The sequence below is a fragment of the Patagioenas fasciata genome, chromosome 1 (genome assembly GCF_037038585.1).
Source record: "Patagioenas fasciata isolate bPatFas1 chromosome 1, bPatFas1.hap1, whole genome shotgun sequence".
Classification (NCBI taxonomy): domain Eukaryota; kingdom Metazoa; phylum Chordata; class Aves; order Columbiformes; family Columbidae; genus Patagioenas; species Patagioenas fasciata.
Window position 1 is genome coordinate 191,038,284 of NC_092520.1, and position 19,206 is coordinate 191,057,489.

The window sequence follows — 19,206 nt, forward strand, 5'->3', positions numbered from 1 at the left end:
AGCTTTTAAATCAAATGAAGAATAGAAGCATACATTTTTATTTGCGTTACATAAACTGTTCATACTAGTATGATTTATATTTGACTAATGCTGATTGCACTCGAAGCTACACCCAACAACAGCCTCTTGCTGAAAGGAGTCAATGTCAGGAAACTATCTGCAGTTTGAGTTACCATTACCATAAAATTTATGGTTTACAAAAGCATCCTAATACATCCAAAATCTATTACAGATTCAACTATACCAAAACCTAATATAAAATAAAGTAACACTTCAAAATTTTGTTGAAGTAATGAATTGCAAGCTACAACAGAATGTCAGTAATGGTGAGGGACATTAACATGGACAGTTAAAACACAGCTTCTGAATGGTTTATTCCCCATGGCTGTAACCTTAATGTGAGAGAACCACAATTTGACTGTTCACTCTATTTCTTATATAAAATGCATGCACTTTTAAGAACTTTTTAACAACTTATACTGCTAAAGAGATACAAAGCTAAATAGCTTGTTATAAGCCACCTGAATAAGACAAGTATGATTTGACCTTAAATAATTATTAGATATTCTGTGGCATACTGAGGCCTCACTCAGAGTCTTGCTGAGACCAGAATGGCATAATCCTGACACAGACATGAACAAAGCAAAGAGCCTTTCCCAGCACAAAAACACTTCTTGGGTCAAGCCAGAGTGTAAAAATACTAATCGAATCTTGATGTAGAAAGGTAAAACAGAAAAGCCTTTGTTGCTTTGCCTCCCAAAATGAAAAAAGATAGTATAGTGAGCTTCCATAAAGCAGCAGGGAGAAAAACCTACACCTTGGAAAACTACAGCTAACTGCATAGCTGTTCTAAATATGCATTTTTATTTGCTCTTTTCTTCATCGTGGTGATATTAATATTTCCCTCTCATTATCCTTTCCAAATGGTTGAGATTGAGGAACACCTGAACTCAAATATACAAATAACTCGGATAAGCAAAATTATTTTGAAAGTCATGAATTTGTAACGTCAGTTTAGCAGCTGAAGACCAATATTTTCCTATTGCTTGTGAATACTTCTGCAAGCTCAGATGTTTAATATTTATACAAAATATCAGCCAAAATACTATTAAACAATACTTGAAAATATATTCACATCAGATTTAAATAAACTGTATTTTAACTTTATCAAAAGACTTGCATGAGGCAGGAATTTAAATTTTATATTATTTTCCAGTTCTTGAATTTAACATATTATTTGCAAACAAGAGCACCTTGAAGTCGTTTCATAAATTTATTTGCTCCCATTTCATTTCTGTGAAGACAGTTTCTAATGCCTTTAAAGAGCTTCAGCTGTTTCAAGAGAACACTTACTTTTATTACAGCACCCAGAACAGTACTCAGTATTTTAAACTAATATCCAGTCATGTTGCAATGGCTCATGTAGTTTACACAGTGCTTGCTAGAAAACATGATATTTAATTGAAAGAAGAAAGAAACAGGATTTTAACAGAATTTCTGCAATAATATTTATCCTATCCCTACATTTAATAAACAGTGGCTATGGTGACTGATATTCTGCCAATAGGCAGCCATTGTCACTGATCTCTCTCACATTTTTATGGAAAACATAACACAATGCTGTATGCGCAAAAAGAAATAATTATAGAAATTTCTGCATGTTCTCATTGGAGAAAATTGTGACAATAATATGCATTTTTAAAGAAGTCATTACTTTAACTTTAGTCTCTGTAAGAGATCTCTTTTAGTGCAGTCACTTTCATATAAATATGTGCCTTCTGTGTACTTGTTCAACCTCATACCACGTATAAGTCTCACAAACACAAAACATAGATATGCTATGGAGTATTAGATAATTGTGTATTTTTTATTGTATAATTGAAACAATAACAACAACAAAAAGAAGCTCATCAATACCGAGAAGAATGTAAAATTAAGGAAGTTTAGGAAATCTAGTAATTTAATACAGAACTGTGTTTAATATTAATTCTTATACTTTAAAAAAAATTTTTACAAGTTGTATGTGTGGTTACTCTATATTTATTGAAATAAAGAGATGCATTTTTTCTAAAAATGATAGAAAATGAGGTGTTCAGGAAAAAAAAATCATACTTCTATGTTCACGTATTCTTATTGCTACCTTTATATTCCCGTTTTTTTTTAATTTAAAAATATAGTTAAATATGCAATGTAACAAAAATGATCCCCCATTCCACTCATTAAAAGCTCAATTTTAAAAACAACAATGAGAAATGCTTCTGCTTTATGGTTGCTATAGCACTGTGTATTTCACCTAACCTCTTGTAAAAGTTCCTGATTTCAAGGTTATATTAAGTGTCTTACTATATTATTATTATAAAAAAAGATTTTGACCCCAATGCACTGTTAGAAAGCCAACCATTTTCTCTTTGAGTGCCAATTACTTTGTACAGATGTACCTTCGGGCCTCTTCTTTGATTCAGTGTGCAACCCACAGACAGGAAATGAGTCCTTTAACTTTTTCTACAAATACTTATCTGGTAGTATTTTTAAACGCTGGCAACTGTCATCAAATAATTTTTTTTACACTTGCAGACAAACCTGAACCCCCGTCATCATCTTTGTATTACATGACTAGTCAGATCAATGGTAAAACACAAGTTAAAGAAGTTATCCTTTTTTGGTTGATGTTGGGATGGTAAAGTGAAAAAATTATGTGCTATGAGGCATTTTAGGAGCTTAGTGAGAGATCACTATTTCGGAGATGACATCAGGTGAAAAATAAAGCCTCAGGAAGTAATGAGGTCTGACCCACACAAACCTGCTTGACAAGTGTGTGTAATTTGATGGACTTCCACAGGATTGTTTGGTTTTCCCTACTGAAAACAAAACCATTTTCAACTCCTAGCCCCATAAAGCATAGAACAAAAAGAGTTATGTAGGAAAGAGAAACTGTAGCTACAAATACAGAAACATGTTATACCAATATCTTATCTTTTATAGCTTCCTTCAAATCTGAAAAACATTCATTTTGATACAGAGATCACACCTTACTTGTTTTTGTTTAATAATTACACTCCCATTTGTTTTTTGCAGTTCAGATAATACATATATGCCCATATATCTAAAATACCTGTGGTTCTGCTTCCTTTTTTTTGGTATTTTTTCTTCTTCACACCACAGTGGAATGGAGAATTACAAGACAGGTGAAAATGTCTGACATGAGGTGACTGTATTTGTACCTTAAAATGCCCGTACAGGTGACAGTAAATCCTACCACAGGAGCTCTTACCATTATCAAAACCTTTTGTTTTTATTCAAACTTCCATAGAGGACATGATAAATTTCAGCTGATAAAATCAGAGACAGTTTGGATCTCTTTGCTTTCTATTGAGTGGCACAGCAGCAGCTTGCAAGTATATAATTTTCAAATTTGAAATCAATCGATTGGACCATTTATTCCAACTACAACTGCAGCTATTGAATGAACTAGGAAGAAAGAACTACTTTGTAACAACTATTTCTCACTTCTTTATATCTGTCTTCCAGCCAGTACTCACCAAACAAGAATAGGAGTCATTCAATCTGTGGTCCAAGGTCTGCCTTTGAAGCAGTCTAAAGAGGGAAGCATGGTCAAATTTGCAGGGATTAGCAGAAATAAACTCATCCATGCCATGTTTCTGACCACGGTCTGTATCTGTTCATATAAAGGAAAAACGTGTAGAGCAATATGTGTGAATGCGTGTGCAGATTTACAAACACAAGTGTACACATGGTATATAAGTCTCAACATATAAAATGCCTTGCAAGTATCTCAAGTAAGTCACATAAGTAGATGACTGTGGGTGACTTATTACAGAATTTTGGTTTTTTAATCTGAAAATAACATTACTGAATTATTTTTCTATCATACCAATATATGGAGAGTAACAGTGAAAAAAATTAAGTTGCTACCCACTGACAGATTAAACAAAATTTAGAAAAGCTACTGGAAAATAAAACATAGTGCACTAAAGTAATTCTTAAAGCATGGTTTTCTAGTGGAGCTCTTTAAATGTTACAATTTACAAAACAATGTTATGAGTATGAAAAGAGAAGTATTCTGTAATTTCCTGGTTTTGCATAGCTCTCTTTCTAATTTTAGCAGAATAACCAAATAAATATCCTCCCTTCCATTGCAAAAAAAAAAAAAAAAAAGTTTATGCATTTATTTCTTCAGATAAGAAAGAGGATCTTTACTGCAGATCAAAGTACCACTCATAGAAACATTCATCATGGCTTGAAGCCTACTTCTCAAATGGCAAACTGGAGCAGAAATGAACACACTGGCTTGAGCTAGGTCATTTCCAGCCTTCTTTTTGTAGTCAGCTTTTAATGAGACGAACCTTAATGTAGTAATGGCAAAGAGCTCCTTCAACCTTCCAGCAAAGAGTAGTGAAAAAGGGAGCAGCATTTTTGTGTAAATACATGGAGAAAACATACCATCCCAAATGGCACTTCAATCAAAGGCCCAAATTTATTGTTCTTCACAGATTGCATCTTTCAACGCCTTTAAACCCCGCGGGTTTATCAAAAGAGAAGCTCTAGTGATTGCTTTCATTAATGCTATGTTTTGTCCAAGTCCTCAATGTGAATTATCTATCAAGTATGGACAGAAAAAGCCTTACAGTGCCCAAAAGCACTAGTTATGTATTAGCACATTAGCTGTCTTGGATTCTATAGACTGTACTGGGGTGAACAGTCCTATCAACTTAAAAATTGACTTCCCCTTTCAATAGGGTCTTGGCTCTTTGTTCCTTTAAATTCAAACCTAGGTCTTTTTATATTCGTTACTAGAAAAGTATAGATCTAAGTGTATCCTAAATGCAATTTTGAAAACCTGCATAGTACAAACCTAAAATTTCTAAAGAAAAGGAGACAAAAGTTTATTGATTAAACCCAATTATAGAGTCAGGTTCATAATAAAACTCAATATTGATCTGTGGGCATGATGCTAACATAATCAGTCACATTTAGAAATTTAGCCCCAGATCATATTGATCCATGTCAAGTCCAACTTTCAGCTGTATTTGTGGATGGGAGAATTATTTAATTCAAGCTGAAGGATCTGCAGCATCACATCCTGGAAAGATGCAGAAACTAATTCATATCACTTGGCTTTGCATTGTCAAAGCAAGAGTCACATCCATGTGACAGATTTCACCAAGGTGGATGTAGCAAATAAACAGTATGACAATACATCGATGGTGCAAGGTATGAGACCATCATCCCAGAGAAACAGCAGTATATTTTTTTAATGATTTAAGGATCAGTAGCATATGTGATTACACAGGCTAACAATATTTCCATGAGCATTAGACTAGCCTATCATTAAAGACAAACTTAGCTCACATTTTTGACACAGGTACATGAAATGCTCTCTCTTAATTAGTGCAATTTACATACATTTAAACACATGAATTAAAAAATAAACAACTTATATGAACACAACTACACTACTGAAAGTACTAAACTACAATGTGAAGTTATCTATAGTTTCCAAAATGATCCACACACAGATAAAAGTTTTCCAGATCAAATATGTTTAATGTGTGACTAGTTTCTACATTACTTCTAAGTTTTCCTTCTTATATTGATGTCTGATTTACTGAACCATTATTTACAATAAGACAGATGACAGAAAAGAAGAAGGATTAATATTTATTTCTGCCATTGGTCTCATGTACTAATTACACACAGCGGAGTCTTTCTTAAATTAACTGGCTTGATTATTTTCTCCGGTTAACCTGAGAAATAGAACAGACTACCCTTTTTAAAAAGAAAACATGTGTAAGTACTGACAAGTAACTAAGTATTTTGAAATCAGGAGACTGGATATTACAAATGAAACAGATTCAACATTCTGATACAGTCATCCGGATGATCATAATGTGTAACACGACCTATTGAATAAAATGCAGCTTGTGAAAGCAGAATATGCTTATACATAATTTGGCAAAATAAGGAAAAAACATTCATTTAAAAATAAAAATAGTTGCTAGATTTGATTCTACAGAACGATCCATGACTGATTAATGTCTTTTAAAGTGAATTAAATAGTACAGATAACATTGTCAAATAGTAACAGAAGATCTGTTACCAAACATATTCTAGCAACAGAAAAACAATTAAAAACTTACCTTTGCCAGCTGTAGGCAAGCAGGAAATAATAGAAAAATAGACTGAGTGTAATACATTACATTTTATTTTACTGTTATGATATACATAAAAGATAACTGGCAAATCTTTTTGAAACAAAATGGATTTTTTTTTAAATGCAAGAACTTCATCAAAGAAACTGTTAGAGTGATTGTATTCTCCAACTCCTACACAAATGAGTTTTTTAAAGCTACATCCAAATCCAAAAGACAGAGAGAGAGTGCCACATTGTGATACACAGTGAGAAAAAGACACAAATCCATTTTATTCTCTACACTTCCTCAATCTTGGTAAATATTGGGAAGACATTTAGGGAGAACTTTGAAGCAGTAATACTTCTCCTGCTTTTCACAATTGATTTTCTTCCCTTCTTAATGGAATTTGTTGTCCTGCTTTCAAGTTGCCCCTAACACAAACTCATTGTTTTGGTTGCTATTGCCATGCTACACTGTTTCCAGTTGCATATTTATTTTATCTTTTGGAAACAGCCAAAAAAACTATCTTTTTTCTTCTTTTTTTTTTTTTTTTTAATCAAGGTAGGACAAACATATCTATTGTAAAACCATACTGAAAATTTATAAAAGCTATTGCAGGAGTTTTAGCAAATTCTTACAGTGTCCTTTTACAGAAGGATATCCATTTTGGCAGAATAGCAACCTGAATAAGCCTTTTACCATGTTGCAAGAAACTTCCAATATTAGTCCAGCTGCAAAAGCTAAATCATCACATCCTGAGGGAATTAAAACTGCGAAGAATTCCATGTTTATGTCACATGCTTGAGTGGTTCTTAGTGATAACAAAATCACAAGGCATCATCTCTGCCCCATTCCAGACCAGAAGCAAAGACACGTTTTCTGTAGCGTTTACTCTGTGCTAGGGTGAACTACAAGAACTGGCCTTGCAAAGTGGTGACCTCCTCTTTTTTGTAGCTCAGTGACATCCCTGCAGGAGTTTAAGCACTGTGGAAGCAATTTGAACTAACTCAGACAGGCAGGAAAGAAGAGCAAATAGAGACAAGAAATCTAGTATTGTAGGGATTAAAAAGATTTAAACGCTGAGGGTAAGAACTATGACTCTGATACAGAAGAGGCTGGAACTGGTTGGATGAAGATGAAGATGCACATGCTTTTTTTGCAAAAGACAGTGGCAAGACATGCATTACATTCCTTCAAGTGCCACTCGATATAGATAGTGACATCAAGAACATTTCTAGTCCTGGTCATTGACCAGGACTCCAAAGTGCTACAAGCTTAGAGACAGAGGCCAGATGTATCTTGAGAACCTTATTATTTAAATATCAGACAATGAAATAGTAGATGGAGAGAAAGTGGTAGATACAAGACAGAAGCTGGCCCATAAGGCCAGACTGTCAGGCTGGGGACAGCACACTGGTGGACTGCTGGTGTTTTGCCAAAGGATAGATTTGAAGAGGATACTAATTAGTTTTTGCATGTTTCTGAGTAGCATGGGAGAGAGCATAAAGGTAATTTACTGACTGCCTAAGGTGGTGGAGCCCAGTGTTAAACTTTTCTTTCTAAAAGGGAGATGGGGGTAGCTGGAGGCAAGCAGGAATGGGACATGCAGGGGAATGGGGGAACACGCCAGCAGGGTGGAGTTGCTCCACTCTTCCATGTGGCAAAGAATATGATGGATAAAAGGATGCCAAACCTGCTGAGAAAACTTTGTGAAATGAAAAAATATATTTTATTTCTGCTTCTAAAACATTTCATTAATTGAACATACAGATAAAATCCTCTCAGAACTGTTTTAAAACAACTGCTTGACAAGAACCTTACTAATTATTCCAAAACTGAGCAATGCCACCTAAGGTTAAGCACTGGTATTACCTGTGTATATGTACTATGACACCAGTACCTTAATATTAATCATATTCTGGTTTTCCCACAGAGTCTCTGATGTAGCCAGTTCAGAGACTGAGAGTGATATGAATACCATTTAAAAGAAATATAAAATTAGTAATTTATTCCCATACCATTAAACTGTGATAGGGAGAGAAATTTTATAGCACTTATCATTGGCATATCCAAACAGATAGAAAATATTAATGTTATATTTTCATGACTAATCCCAAAGCATTTCTTCACTTGGCAAATTGCCTGCAATTCCCAATTACACAACACTGGCTGGTCCACTCAGATAATTTAAATGTCCACAGAAGCTTCCTCCATGATGTTCTTTTCATCAGATGGATGTTTCATTTGGAAATGTCTTCAACTGTGCTTGAACTTTAATCACCCTAACTGCCAAAGATAATATCAAGATACATCAATCTTGTTTTTTAATTCTTTACCACTATCAGTAATTTTCTCTCAGAAAACATACTTTCAGTATATCTAAACTTCCAATTGCTCTTTGTACGTCTTTATTTCTATAACATTCCCTGCCCTGTGGTCAGTGTTTTCTAGTTGCTTTTACTTTCATGTAAGTTCTGCATCCCGGGAGGGGGAGAGCAGAAGAACTCCTTGGCTATTGCCCCACCTTTGCTTTGGCAGTGTTACTCATATTCTGCAAAATACTTCACTGTAACAGCCCCCATGATGCATAGTTAGTTCAGCCTTCCCAGTTGGCTCAGATTAAAAATTCAACAGATGTCAGCGCTTTTGTGACATAAACCATGTTTTTTTCAATTTTCTTGACAGTTCAGTCAGGATTTTATATATCTACTACTGAGATCAACAAGCACAATTTCCTGTCTTCTAACAGCACAATGTTGAAAGATCAGAGGATGAAAGGAAGTCCATGAGACTGGGTGATGGCAAGACTGATGGAGGATAATGGGTTTGGATCAACCTGCTTTAGACTTCAGACATAAAACCAAGCTGAGTCTAAAATGTGTCTCCGTTCTATCACTCTGCATATATAGATACATGATAAAGATGGATTAATGTATACAGTCAAATTACATTGTAAACATTTGATGGCTATTACAAAAATCCTTGGATTGCACTAGATAGATACATTGCACTTGGATAGAAAATTTCCTCCCCTTAGCCCCTGAAACAAACAAACATAATCTTCACATGCGCAGGTACCTACATGACAGAATACTTTCAAAGATTATATATAAGAAAATGTCAAAATACAGTTAATATATACTACCTATCTTGATTTTCTTTGGAACAATATTTTCTTCAGAGAAAGATGAGGAAAACTTAAAATGGATTTAAAAGAAAAAATGTTTTATATGTAGTTTAATATTTCACTGAAGGGTGCAAAAATCCAGCAGCTCATCTAGTGCCTTTCTGCTCACAATGTACTGTCTGCATTGTAATTTTTAGATAGTTAATACATACAATGTGTGATAAATCTATAAAATTCTGAGAATAGATTGATCTCTTTCTATTCAACACTACACTGGCTTGCTACAGAAACATATAATGTAAACCAAACATCATCTCCATGGCAATATGTAGGTCAACTGTAACGAATATGAAGCTAATTGTTGTATTTTCATGGATTATAACAAAAGTAATGACCTGCAAGTCAGGATGTCCCTGGCTGGTAATAATAATCTGAGTTAAAGAGCTTCTGGCTAACAACAAATTGCTAGGCACATTTCCTTAGTGAAGGAGCTCTGTTTAATTAAACTTCACTGAGGGAGCTGCTTCAATATTTTACCAACTAAAACCAAAACCAAACCCACAATAGAAAAAGAAAGCCAACTTACAAAGTGGGGATGTATCTGTGTTGACATTTCCTCCTTTTGGATTAATCTTCTGAGCTTGACTTGCAGGAACAGGCTTATATGATTGACCTGTGGCTCTGTACATGGCTTGAACCCAGAGTATTCTATCCTGCTCATCATCACTGGCAAATATCACGGTATCACCTTCTTTAACAGCATTGAAAAACATTCGACCACCCTGAAGACCTGGAGCAGGAAACCAGAAGGTAATCTTAAGAAAAAAAAGTTGCTTCTGATGTTAAGTACATTATGGATTTTCCTCTGTGTGTGTGTGAGGGGGTGTTAAAACATTTTATAGATATTTATGACCTACAAAAAAGATTAAAATCTAGAGATATAATATCATATGATAACACATGGAAGTAACATATAAGCAGAATAAACAAAGTAATCACAGGATAAAATACTTCCATAATTCAATTTCCAATTAAATTCCAATTGATTTCTTATTCATGTTCTCTGTGTCACATGCTATTTTACATTTCTCTAACATACCCTCCTTCTAGGCATCATTTTCTTAGCTGGAAGTTCCCATCAACTTTATGTCTCCACACCTCTTATCAGTGTTGCTCCTCCTTCCTTTGTACTTCTTTCTCATTTCAGTGTTTTGTTCTGAGAGCGCATAACCAGAACAGCACATAACAGTCAACATTGCTGCGCAGGGGATTTTTTTATGACAACATTGTTTTGGCTTTCCAAACACCTTCTGAGCATTATTCACCTTCTCAATTATGCCAGGCATTGAGCCAACATTTCTGAAGATCATTTTTCATTCAATACCTTAGAGGTCTTTTAAATGCATAATCCTCCACTTCCTCCACTGCATAGGTGGAGCAGAATTGTCTTTCTCTACATGTGTAACTTCGATTTCCCTCTGCCATTTTAATACTAACTTGTGTAGGTTTTTCAGATATATTAAAATTTATTTTGATTACTCTGACTAATTTGTCTTTAGCAAGGACTGTGATCATTCACCTTCTTTTTAACTAATTTATGAATATACTTCACTGTACACTGACACGACTCCACCACCAAAAACAGAGACAAAAGGGAAAGACTGACTAGAATTCATGATGTTTTCCTTGTATCGTATGCATTCCTACAATGTTTCAGGCAACTCTATTGTAAGCTTGTTGTTCATTCTTTTTACAACAAGCTTCTTTCTAAAAGCATAATTTTTCATGCTAGAAAATCCTAGTGGAATAACTGCAAAACCTTGAGGTGTTGGAAAAAAGAACTTTGGGTTTATTTGCTGCTAGTTCAAAACAAAAAAATTGAATTAGTCGTTTTACACAAATATGCTTCAAAATCATGAAAAGTACCTGTGTGAGGAGCTGTATAATCCACAGTGTATCCTTCGAGTTGCATCAGTTCCTGAGGCTCAGATTTCTTTTCTCTGTAACTGCACATTGCAAATGTATATTGGCTAACCTGAATAAGAAAACACTTCTTAATTGCTGAATTCCATTCCAGAACACACATACCACTGTGTAAATTAGCTTTCACTTGTGCTGAAGACATAAAGCGCATTTTTTTTCCAGAAGTATTTACAATGTAAAACTTCACACTTTTTCCCCTTCATGCCAGAAGGATAGAAAAAACCAAACCAAACCAAACCAAAACATAAACACACCACTCTGCAGTTTCCTGAAATACAATGTATTTTTTGCTGTTGTTTTATGAAAAACTGAAAGGAAGCAAATTAGGTTCTGGTAAGGAAATACTTGGTACTATGGGACTGACCAAACTGCTCAGAATACTGTGTGAGAAAAAAAGTCCTGTATTCCAAAAGCTGGATTAAAAAAAACCCAAAAGTACTGTTTGCATAAGGAGTGCCACAATTATCATGCAGTTGGAAAGACAAACACATAATTTGGCCAATTCTAGTTAAAGATGGTAAGTACCAGAACCTTCAGTTTGATTTTGTCATCCAGTTTGTGATCTTTTGCCCCTGTGTTCACACCTATCTCCAGTTTGCATGGCTCAGTGGACTCTGTACTGTGTAGGCCAAGCATCAAGTACGATTATTAAAAAATAATAAAACAATGAGAAGAGAATCTGTCATCACGTGGTTTGAGACTCCAGAGACAGAACAGAAAGCGATAAGGAGAGCTGAGGAAAAAGCGACTGGAAAGATGAAGACAAGAATGTAACAGCTGGGAGAGGAAAAACAAGCACTGAAACGAAACTGAGATGTTCCCAGCTTTAAACGAAGAGCTGGAAAGACTATAAAAGGTGACCAGGAGAAAGAGTTTGTGATTCTGTTGAAGACTTGAAACTTAAGGGAACTGAATTTACATGGGCCTCTGAAACTCCTGTCTTCAAGGACTGAAGGATACCTGTCCCACTGACTTGTTTTGAACTATGATATAATTTCTAAGATCTGTAAAATTATGTAAGGATCTAAGGACAGGCAAGGAGCTTGTCTAATAGACAGTGGACCATCTTCATCTCAGTTGCTGACTGCTGAGGTAACTGTCACCTAGACTTATTGCTCTGGCTACAACTTCAGGAATGATCCTTCTTGAAGTAAATTTTGACAGCTGATTTCATCTTCATTCATATATTCACTGGTGCTGTACCCGCACACCACTCTACCTGGGTGTCAAGTGACTTCGACCGCTATTGATGGAAGATTTTTGAGCCTCTGGAAAAGATTTATATTTTTGGAAAATAAGGATAGAAGATGTGATTTTTATCTGCATAATGCTCTAAAAAGGTTTCATTATTTTAAGCCTTTTTTTTTTTTGAAAAAAAAAAAGGATTATGCTCTGCTATGTGTCTGCAGTGTATGGCAACTGAACATCCCCTGCCACAGCATGTACGAGCAAAAGGAACAAGTGTCACAGCTCTCTCTGCAAAATTGCCATCAGGCCTCAGATGCTGAACTGATGTCTTCAGGACCACAGCTGAAGTCTACAGGTGAGAAAAATTAAACAGGTATTCCAGTTTAACTAATACATTAGTAAAGTGAAAGCAGTTTTACTGGATATAAGAATTTGAGAGATGCTGTCAGGCAACTGAAACTGAGTGCCAGCTTTCTACATCAAATTTAGTACATTCACCTAAATGGACTGTGTCAAGGAGAGAGAGAGAAATAGAAATAAACACAAACCATACAGACAAACTCAGCCATCAAAAAGGAAACTAGCAGACACTAATCCTGGAAATGCATAGAACGGTCAGCTTTTTCAGATTTCTTCTGCCTGTCTATGGTTTTGAAAAACAGCTTGTGCATGAGCATATCTATGTGTCTTTGTTCATTTTTAAACTTACCACTAAAACAAGACAGAGATTATAATGCTGCAGATTTTACTATTATTCAAAAATATTTCAAAGGCATTCTCTTATTTTAAACAGACAACTTATTAAAACATTTTCTTGCCAAAATCAGACTTGTACTTCATCTTTTTGTTGAAAATGAGACATTTTAAAGTCTATTCACCAAAGAAACAGAAAAACTCCAGAAAAATTTGCTTGGGGAAAAAAAAAGTCATAACAAAATAATGTGGAACTTGGCTTGTTGGTTTACATCTACAATCTCTTAAACCCTTTTCCTTATTGTTATCAGTGGCTGCTATCAGTCATGACAGAAAGAACCACCAGCACAATCGTTAATGCCACTTTTTAATATAGATCTGTGATGGTGTATAAGTGTATTTTTAGTAGTTAATGGATCTGTAGGTAGTGGAATAATGACTACTCAAACGCCAGGATTAGGCACAAAACATCATCAGATGAAAAACAGAATTAATCCGCCTTCTCAGATAGTAATGTTTAACAGGAGAAAAGGGAACCCTCGTCCTATAACTGCATTTATCTGACTTTCATAATTTTACACAGGTCCAAACAGCAACAGGCAGCTCTTCTACCTACTTTTTAACAAAGTGGAAAACCAACAATTTGTGCGTGCACGACAGACAGCTATGCGCAGAAATGTGGACATGACTTATGGAAAGTGTCACTAGGGGATGTCCCCATGGGGCAGAGGGACCCCATGTTCAGCGTGTTGGGAGGAAGCTTTACTGCAAACCTGGAGGCTGACTCTGTGGCCCCTGTTAGGGAGCATCACCCGGCAGCCAGCTTCAGGACTTCAGTGGCAAGAGCCTGCATAGCTGGGGCATTTAGAAAAAAATCAACCATGAAACAAATGACTGACTTTTCAAATAATAGAACAGATGAAATTAAAATGACAGAAGTGAAACTGTATTCATATTAGTGGAGGAAGATATTTTCAGACAGTAAATGAAGGGAAAAACAGCATGCCCAGCTGAGGCTTTTTACCTAACATGTTATGTTCCTGTCTTTTCCTAGTTTGAAATTAATAACCTTTTAGAGAAGTGACTAGACTGTAAAAGGAAGAAAAGCAAATATAATGAAGAGGTTAAAATTTCCAGACTCTGTAACCTTCCTATAACATTGAGCTGTTCTTTCACAAACCACTAACAAGTTCTAATACGTGCAGCAGTAACAAAGATGCACATTACTCACATCATGCTCCTGAAAAATCAACATTATTCATCTAATTTCACACCTGAGTTAAATTTCCAAAGCATGTGTAAATCATACTGATAGCCTCTGTCTTAAAACTGCATTTCATGGCCTTAATATTTTACTAACGTAAGCTAAATGTTAATCTACAGAGGAAGACTCATCAATACATCAATAACATATCAATACAACAGACTGATATTCATTACCAAATGCTTATTTCACATGTATTGACTTCAGCTTATTGTCAGTGTATATATCACGGCTGGACTACATAAACAAGGCAGAGCTGTCTGGATAGAAGATATTGATTTAACACAGTATTTTTTATATAGCCTTATTGAGTTGATGGCTGCTTCAAAATGAAATAGATATCTAAATCCCATCGCAGTTGGAAAATTCCTGTAATATTCTCCTTCACTATTCCAATTTCAGCATAGAAAACAGAAGATAGTTAATATTAACTTGGCTGGAATAAACCGGTCTCCCAGGTGGCTCCATATCACTCACACAGAAAGACTGTGTGGCTCTTAGGTGTGCACTTCAAAACGCAGATGACACCTGTCACTCAGAGGAGGAGAACAAAGTCTTTGTTTTTTGTGAAATGGGGAATGTAAAGTAGGAGGATTATTAAATAAAAGCATGAAGGACAAGGGAGCATCTGTTTTTTTTTTTTCTTCCCCTGTAATTTTATTTTCCCTTCACATACATGCCTTGCAGCTGCCCTATATAGAGATCTTCCCAACCTTTACAAATCTTAATAAAGCCACAATAAGTTTCTTCACAGAGGACTTCGATAAAATCATAACCCAAATGGATTCAGTAGACTTCCCAGAAGATCCTGTTCAACCTCATAACCATTACTCACTGATTATCAATATGCAAACCAATTCCCATAGAGGCCAGGGAGAACACAGTATTGACATCAAGCTTAGCAAGAATAATATGAAAATACTCTCCTCTTTTAACTTTACTAAGGACCTTGTTCAGGATTTATTTTTTTTTTTTTTTACATCCTTACAATTTCTGTCATTTAGGGGTAGAAGGAGACCAGGCTAGTGAGACTGACAGAGCAGTAGAGAAAGTAATCAGGCTTTCTGTAAAATAGTTTTAGAAGCCTTCATTCTTAAAAGAGCCTCGTTAACAGGCTTCATCCTTTGTATGATGTTTATGGAGATTCACAATTTAACAGTTTTCTGTCAACAAAACAAAGAACACAGAAGAACAATGTTCTCTGAACTGGTTCAGATTTTAACATCGAATTTGTAACTGCAATCTGAAGACATGCACAAACATAAAATAATTATTTTTCCAAAGACTCATGAAAGTAATTCATTTCTCAGTTTTGGCCCCTCAAAATCTACTTTTCTATACCTAATCTCATGTTAACGTCACTGCATATGTTGCCTTAAGATACTGATTTACTAATGGCTTCAGAAATCACACGTAAGAAAATTGACAGTCCAAGAGTACTTTTTAATGAAATTTCATTGCAGATTACTAACCTGAACAAGAACAAAGTAGCGTTTTTTCCACCGCTTCCAAACCTTCTGTCCTAGAGCATACAAATATCTGCAAAGGAAATAATAAAGAGAATGTTTTTCCATCAATATATTAGGAAGATTCAACACAAATGAGCATAATATTCATTTGCATAATATTAGGAAGATTCAACACAAATGAGTGTATTCATTTGCTCTGTTGCTTCTTCAGTGCTGTCACATCTAAGAAGTGATTTTTCTTGTATTTACTCAGATCACAAAAATGCAAAGAGATTGCTTTTTGCTCAAAATGAGACAAAAAGCAGAAACAAAAGATCTCATATTTGAGAAGGCTAGCCTGCTTATCACTTGTATTTCACCAGTTGCCTCTGAAAGTAGGAAAAATAGTTTTACGTAGAACACTTTTGACTACACAGAAATAATGAATGTTAGAACAAGTTAAACTGCCCAACACCTCTTTTTAATTTTTTCTTTCCATGTGAGAAGTCAGTCAGAGTGCCTGTCTGGGAAAACGCTCAAATAACAAAATGCTGGCAGACACACAAGAATAATTTTTTTTGTTTGTTTCCAGAGTAAACTAGAACCTAATTTCCCAAACAGAAGCACTTCACTACAAACACTTTTAGATTACAAAAAACTCCTTGTCACCGTAGCAATTTCCAGAATTTGAATGAGATGATGTAATCAGGAGTATCAACCAGTGAGACGACAAAACCACAGATGTTTACACTGTTTGGTGGTAGAGGAAGCACCCTCATTACTCAAGAAGTTGCGGCATGTTTTATGGTACTATAGTGACACTTTTTTGTGTCACTGTGGTCATGTTGTGCTGTTGTTAACAAAGACAGCAAGAGGAAAAGGATGAGCTGTGGGTTTTATGCATGAGCCTACAAGTGGTAAGGATCAGCTGCTTAAAACCTGATAGGAGAGCAAAACGTTACCGAGGAGATGTCCCTGCTAGCCAGCCAGCTTCTATCAGGGCATCTAGTACAACTGGGTGGGTCAAAGGCAGAACAAAGATCCGAATTGTTTAGGCCAATGAAAGTTGGCTTCACAGGGCACTCTCCACAGGATGCTGGCACATATATTATGGAGAAGTTATAACAGTTATGACTGGAGATGGTCGGTTGGATGGTTGGTAGATGGGCAGGTACCTTTGTGGTTTAGAGGACAGGGTCTGCTGCTCTCTAATTTCTGATCACTTCTGGGGATTTGTTGGCTGGTGTTTTTTTACTCAGTTGAAAAACAGAGCAATGAACCAACATCTCATGTGAAACAGGCAAGTAAGATGCAGTCAAAACACTTTTTCCAGCTCTCCTGGGCATAAACTCAAGCATATTCTTTTCCACTTTAGGTATCACAAAGGATGGTTATTATGTAATGGTTATTAACTGTGGTGGTTTGTCAGATAATGTAGCAGCCCCCTCATTACTACAGCACTGATATATTGCTGTTCTTCAACTCCTGCTACACCTGTGTTGAAGCTCTGCCTCCCTTGGTTTTTCTGCTTTCTGTTCATATGAGAGAGAGGACAGTTGGCTTTGTGTACAGGATTGCCCTGTGATGTAGCTTTCTTTGAATAGTCCAGATCCTGCCACAACCTTTTTAAATTCTTAATTCTGTGATTATTACACACTCAATAAAAAGAAAGGAGAGTGAGTAAGGTTTATGTCAGAAAACGAACCAAAAAAGGGCCTACTAGGGTTTATTTGAAGGTTTATAAAGCTTTGCAACTAAGGAAACAGCCCAAAGTGACAGGGGCATATTCCCCCGTAAAATATGAATTGTTTTAGTTTTCATGTATGTTTCAAAAGAGCCAGGCCTGGCCCCCTAAATCAGAGCATTTACTTTCCCCAAAGCATACCGCATAGCAACTGCCCCCTTAATCCCTTTACTGTTGCCATAGAGTGGAGGGGGAATGATGGATGAATTTTACTCAGCCTTAATGACTGGGGGGCAGAAAAATAAGAGGTTCCACATGTGGCCGGTCCCAAGCCTGCCCTGTTCTTCACGGTGATTCTGCCACCACATCCCTCAGAATATCCTGTAGGTTTCTCTGATGCTTGTCAGAGGACAACTGCCCCATGGACTGTAAAAACTGGAATACACAGTCCTCAAATGCTACAGTACAAAGATATCCTGATCATGTTCCCATGCTCTCAGCATGACTTAAATTACTGCAAAGGACCCATAGACTAACAGGGGAGTCTTCTTGATTGAGAGTAATCCTGGTGTCATCAGTAGTAGTCACTTCAAGTTCCAACGGGAATACAGCAGAAAATGAGTAACCCAACCCTAGAAACACCAGGTTTAATTCATTCTTTTTCATTATTAGTGGAGCCCTGTATAGAAAGGTGCTTTTAAAATAAGAGATCTTAGAAGAACATTTGCTATCAGAGAAAAGGTTGGTTTCTTTTTAAGTTACTTTTCATGTAAGGTATACCACATATGGTCCTGCAGTATAGGTAGAACTACGACAAGTTACAGTAAATTCAAAATTATGAAATAAGAAAGTATACAAAAAATGAAATTAAATAGCAATGTGTGCTTTTTATTCCTCCTATTCCTCTTTACCAACGAAGGTGGTAAATAAGAACTTCTTTGGGAGACAAGGGAATGGAACATTAACTATCTGACTTTAAAATCTGCTGGTCTTGGAGAAGATTAAGTAACAAAGAAAAAAACATTCACAACACAAAGCTGGGATGCAGTAGAGAAGTGCAAAGCCTTATGTTATTGGTTTTACAAATCACTATAAACACACAGTTATAATCTTATGTTATTAATCCCTATTCCAGTGCCATGTCTAATGCTGACAGGTTTTTTTTAATGTAGAAAGTTTCAGCCATTTACAAGGGATATATCCTGTGCTCATCTTAAGTGTGCATGCTCCTGAAAGATGAGGAGATTAATTCTTACTTAAGAGTCTAACATTATACCCAGAAGGAGCCAAACATCCTAGACTCTTAGAATCCTGCTTGAACTTCTCTTTCTCATTTATTTTTCACTGGAAAAAAAGAAAAAAAGGGAAGTAAAGGACCTAAGAACCTTGTTAAATTTGAAGAGTAATACTAAGTTTTGTAGAAACTGCAGTTGACGTCTAGAACAGAAAAAGTCTAAAAGAGACGGTTTCCAGAATCAAATGACACTTGGGTTTCACCGCTGGAGCGGAAAATTGAGAGGTTAACAGATTCAGAAGTGAACTAAGTCCTAGAGCTAAGTTGAAGAATGTTTTATTTTTTAAGATGGGCAAGTGCATAATTTTCCACAGGTCTGAGGTAAATGTCAGTACCACAATCCAGAGCAGACCCTCACAGTCATCAACTCACA

General features: G+C 35.8%; 1 protein-coding gene across 10 annotated transcripts in view; it reads right to left on the reverse strand.

The window, feature by feature from the left end:
- The window catches only part of CADPS2 (calcium dependent secretion activator 2), a 307,032-nt gene that overhangs the window by 99,636 nt on the left and 188,190 nt on the right, over window positions 1–19,206 (reverse strand). For all 10 annotated transcript variants that reach the window (XM_071803366.1, XM_065836490.2, XM_065836480.2 and 7 more), the window contains 4 exons: window positions 15,880–15,946; window positions 11,206–11,314; window positions 9,866–10,069; window positions 3,540–3,676 (listed from right to left, as the gene is read on the reverse strand). In XM_071803366.1, the coding sequence (XP_071659467.1) occupies window positions 3,540–3,676; window positions 9,866–10,069; window positions 11,206–11,314; window positions 15,880–15,946 (517 nt within the window). The remainder of the gene's footprint in view (window positions 1–3,539; window positions 3,677–9,865; window positions 10,070–11,205; window positions 11,315–15,879; window positions 15,947–19,206) is intronic.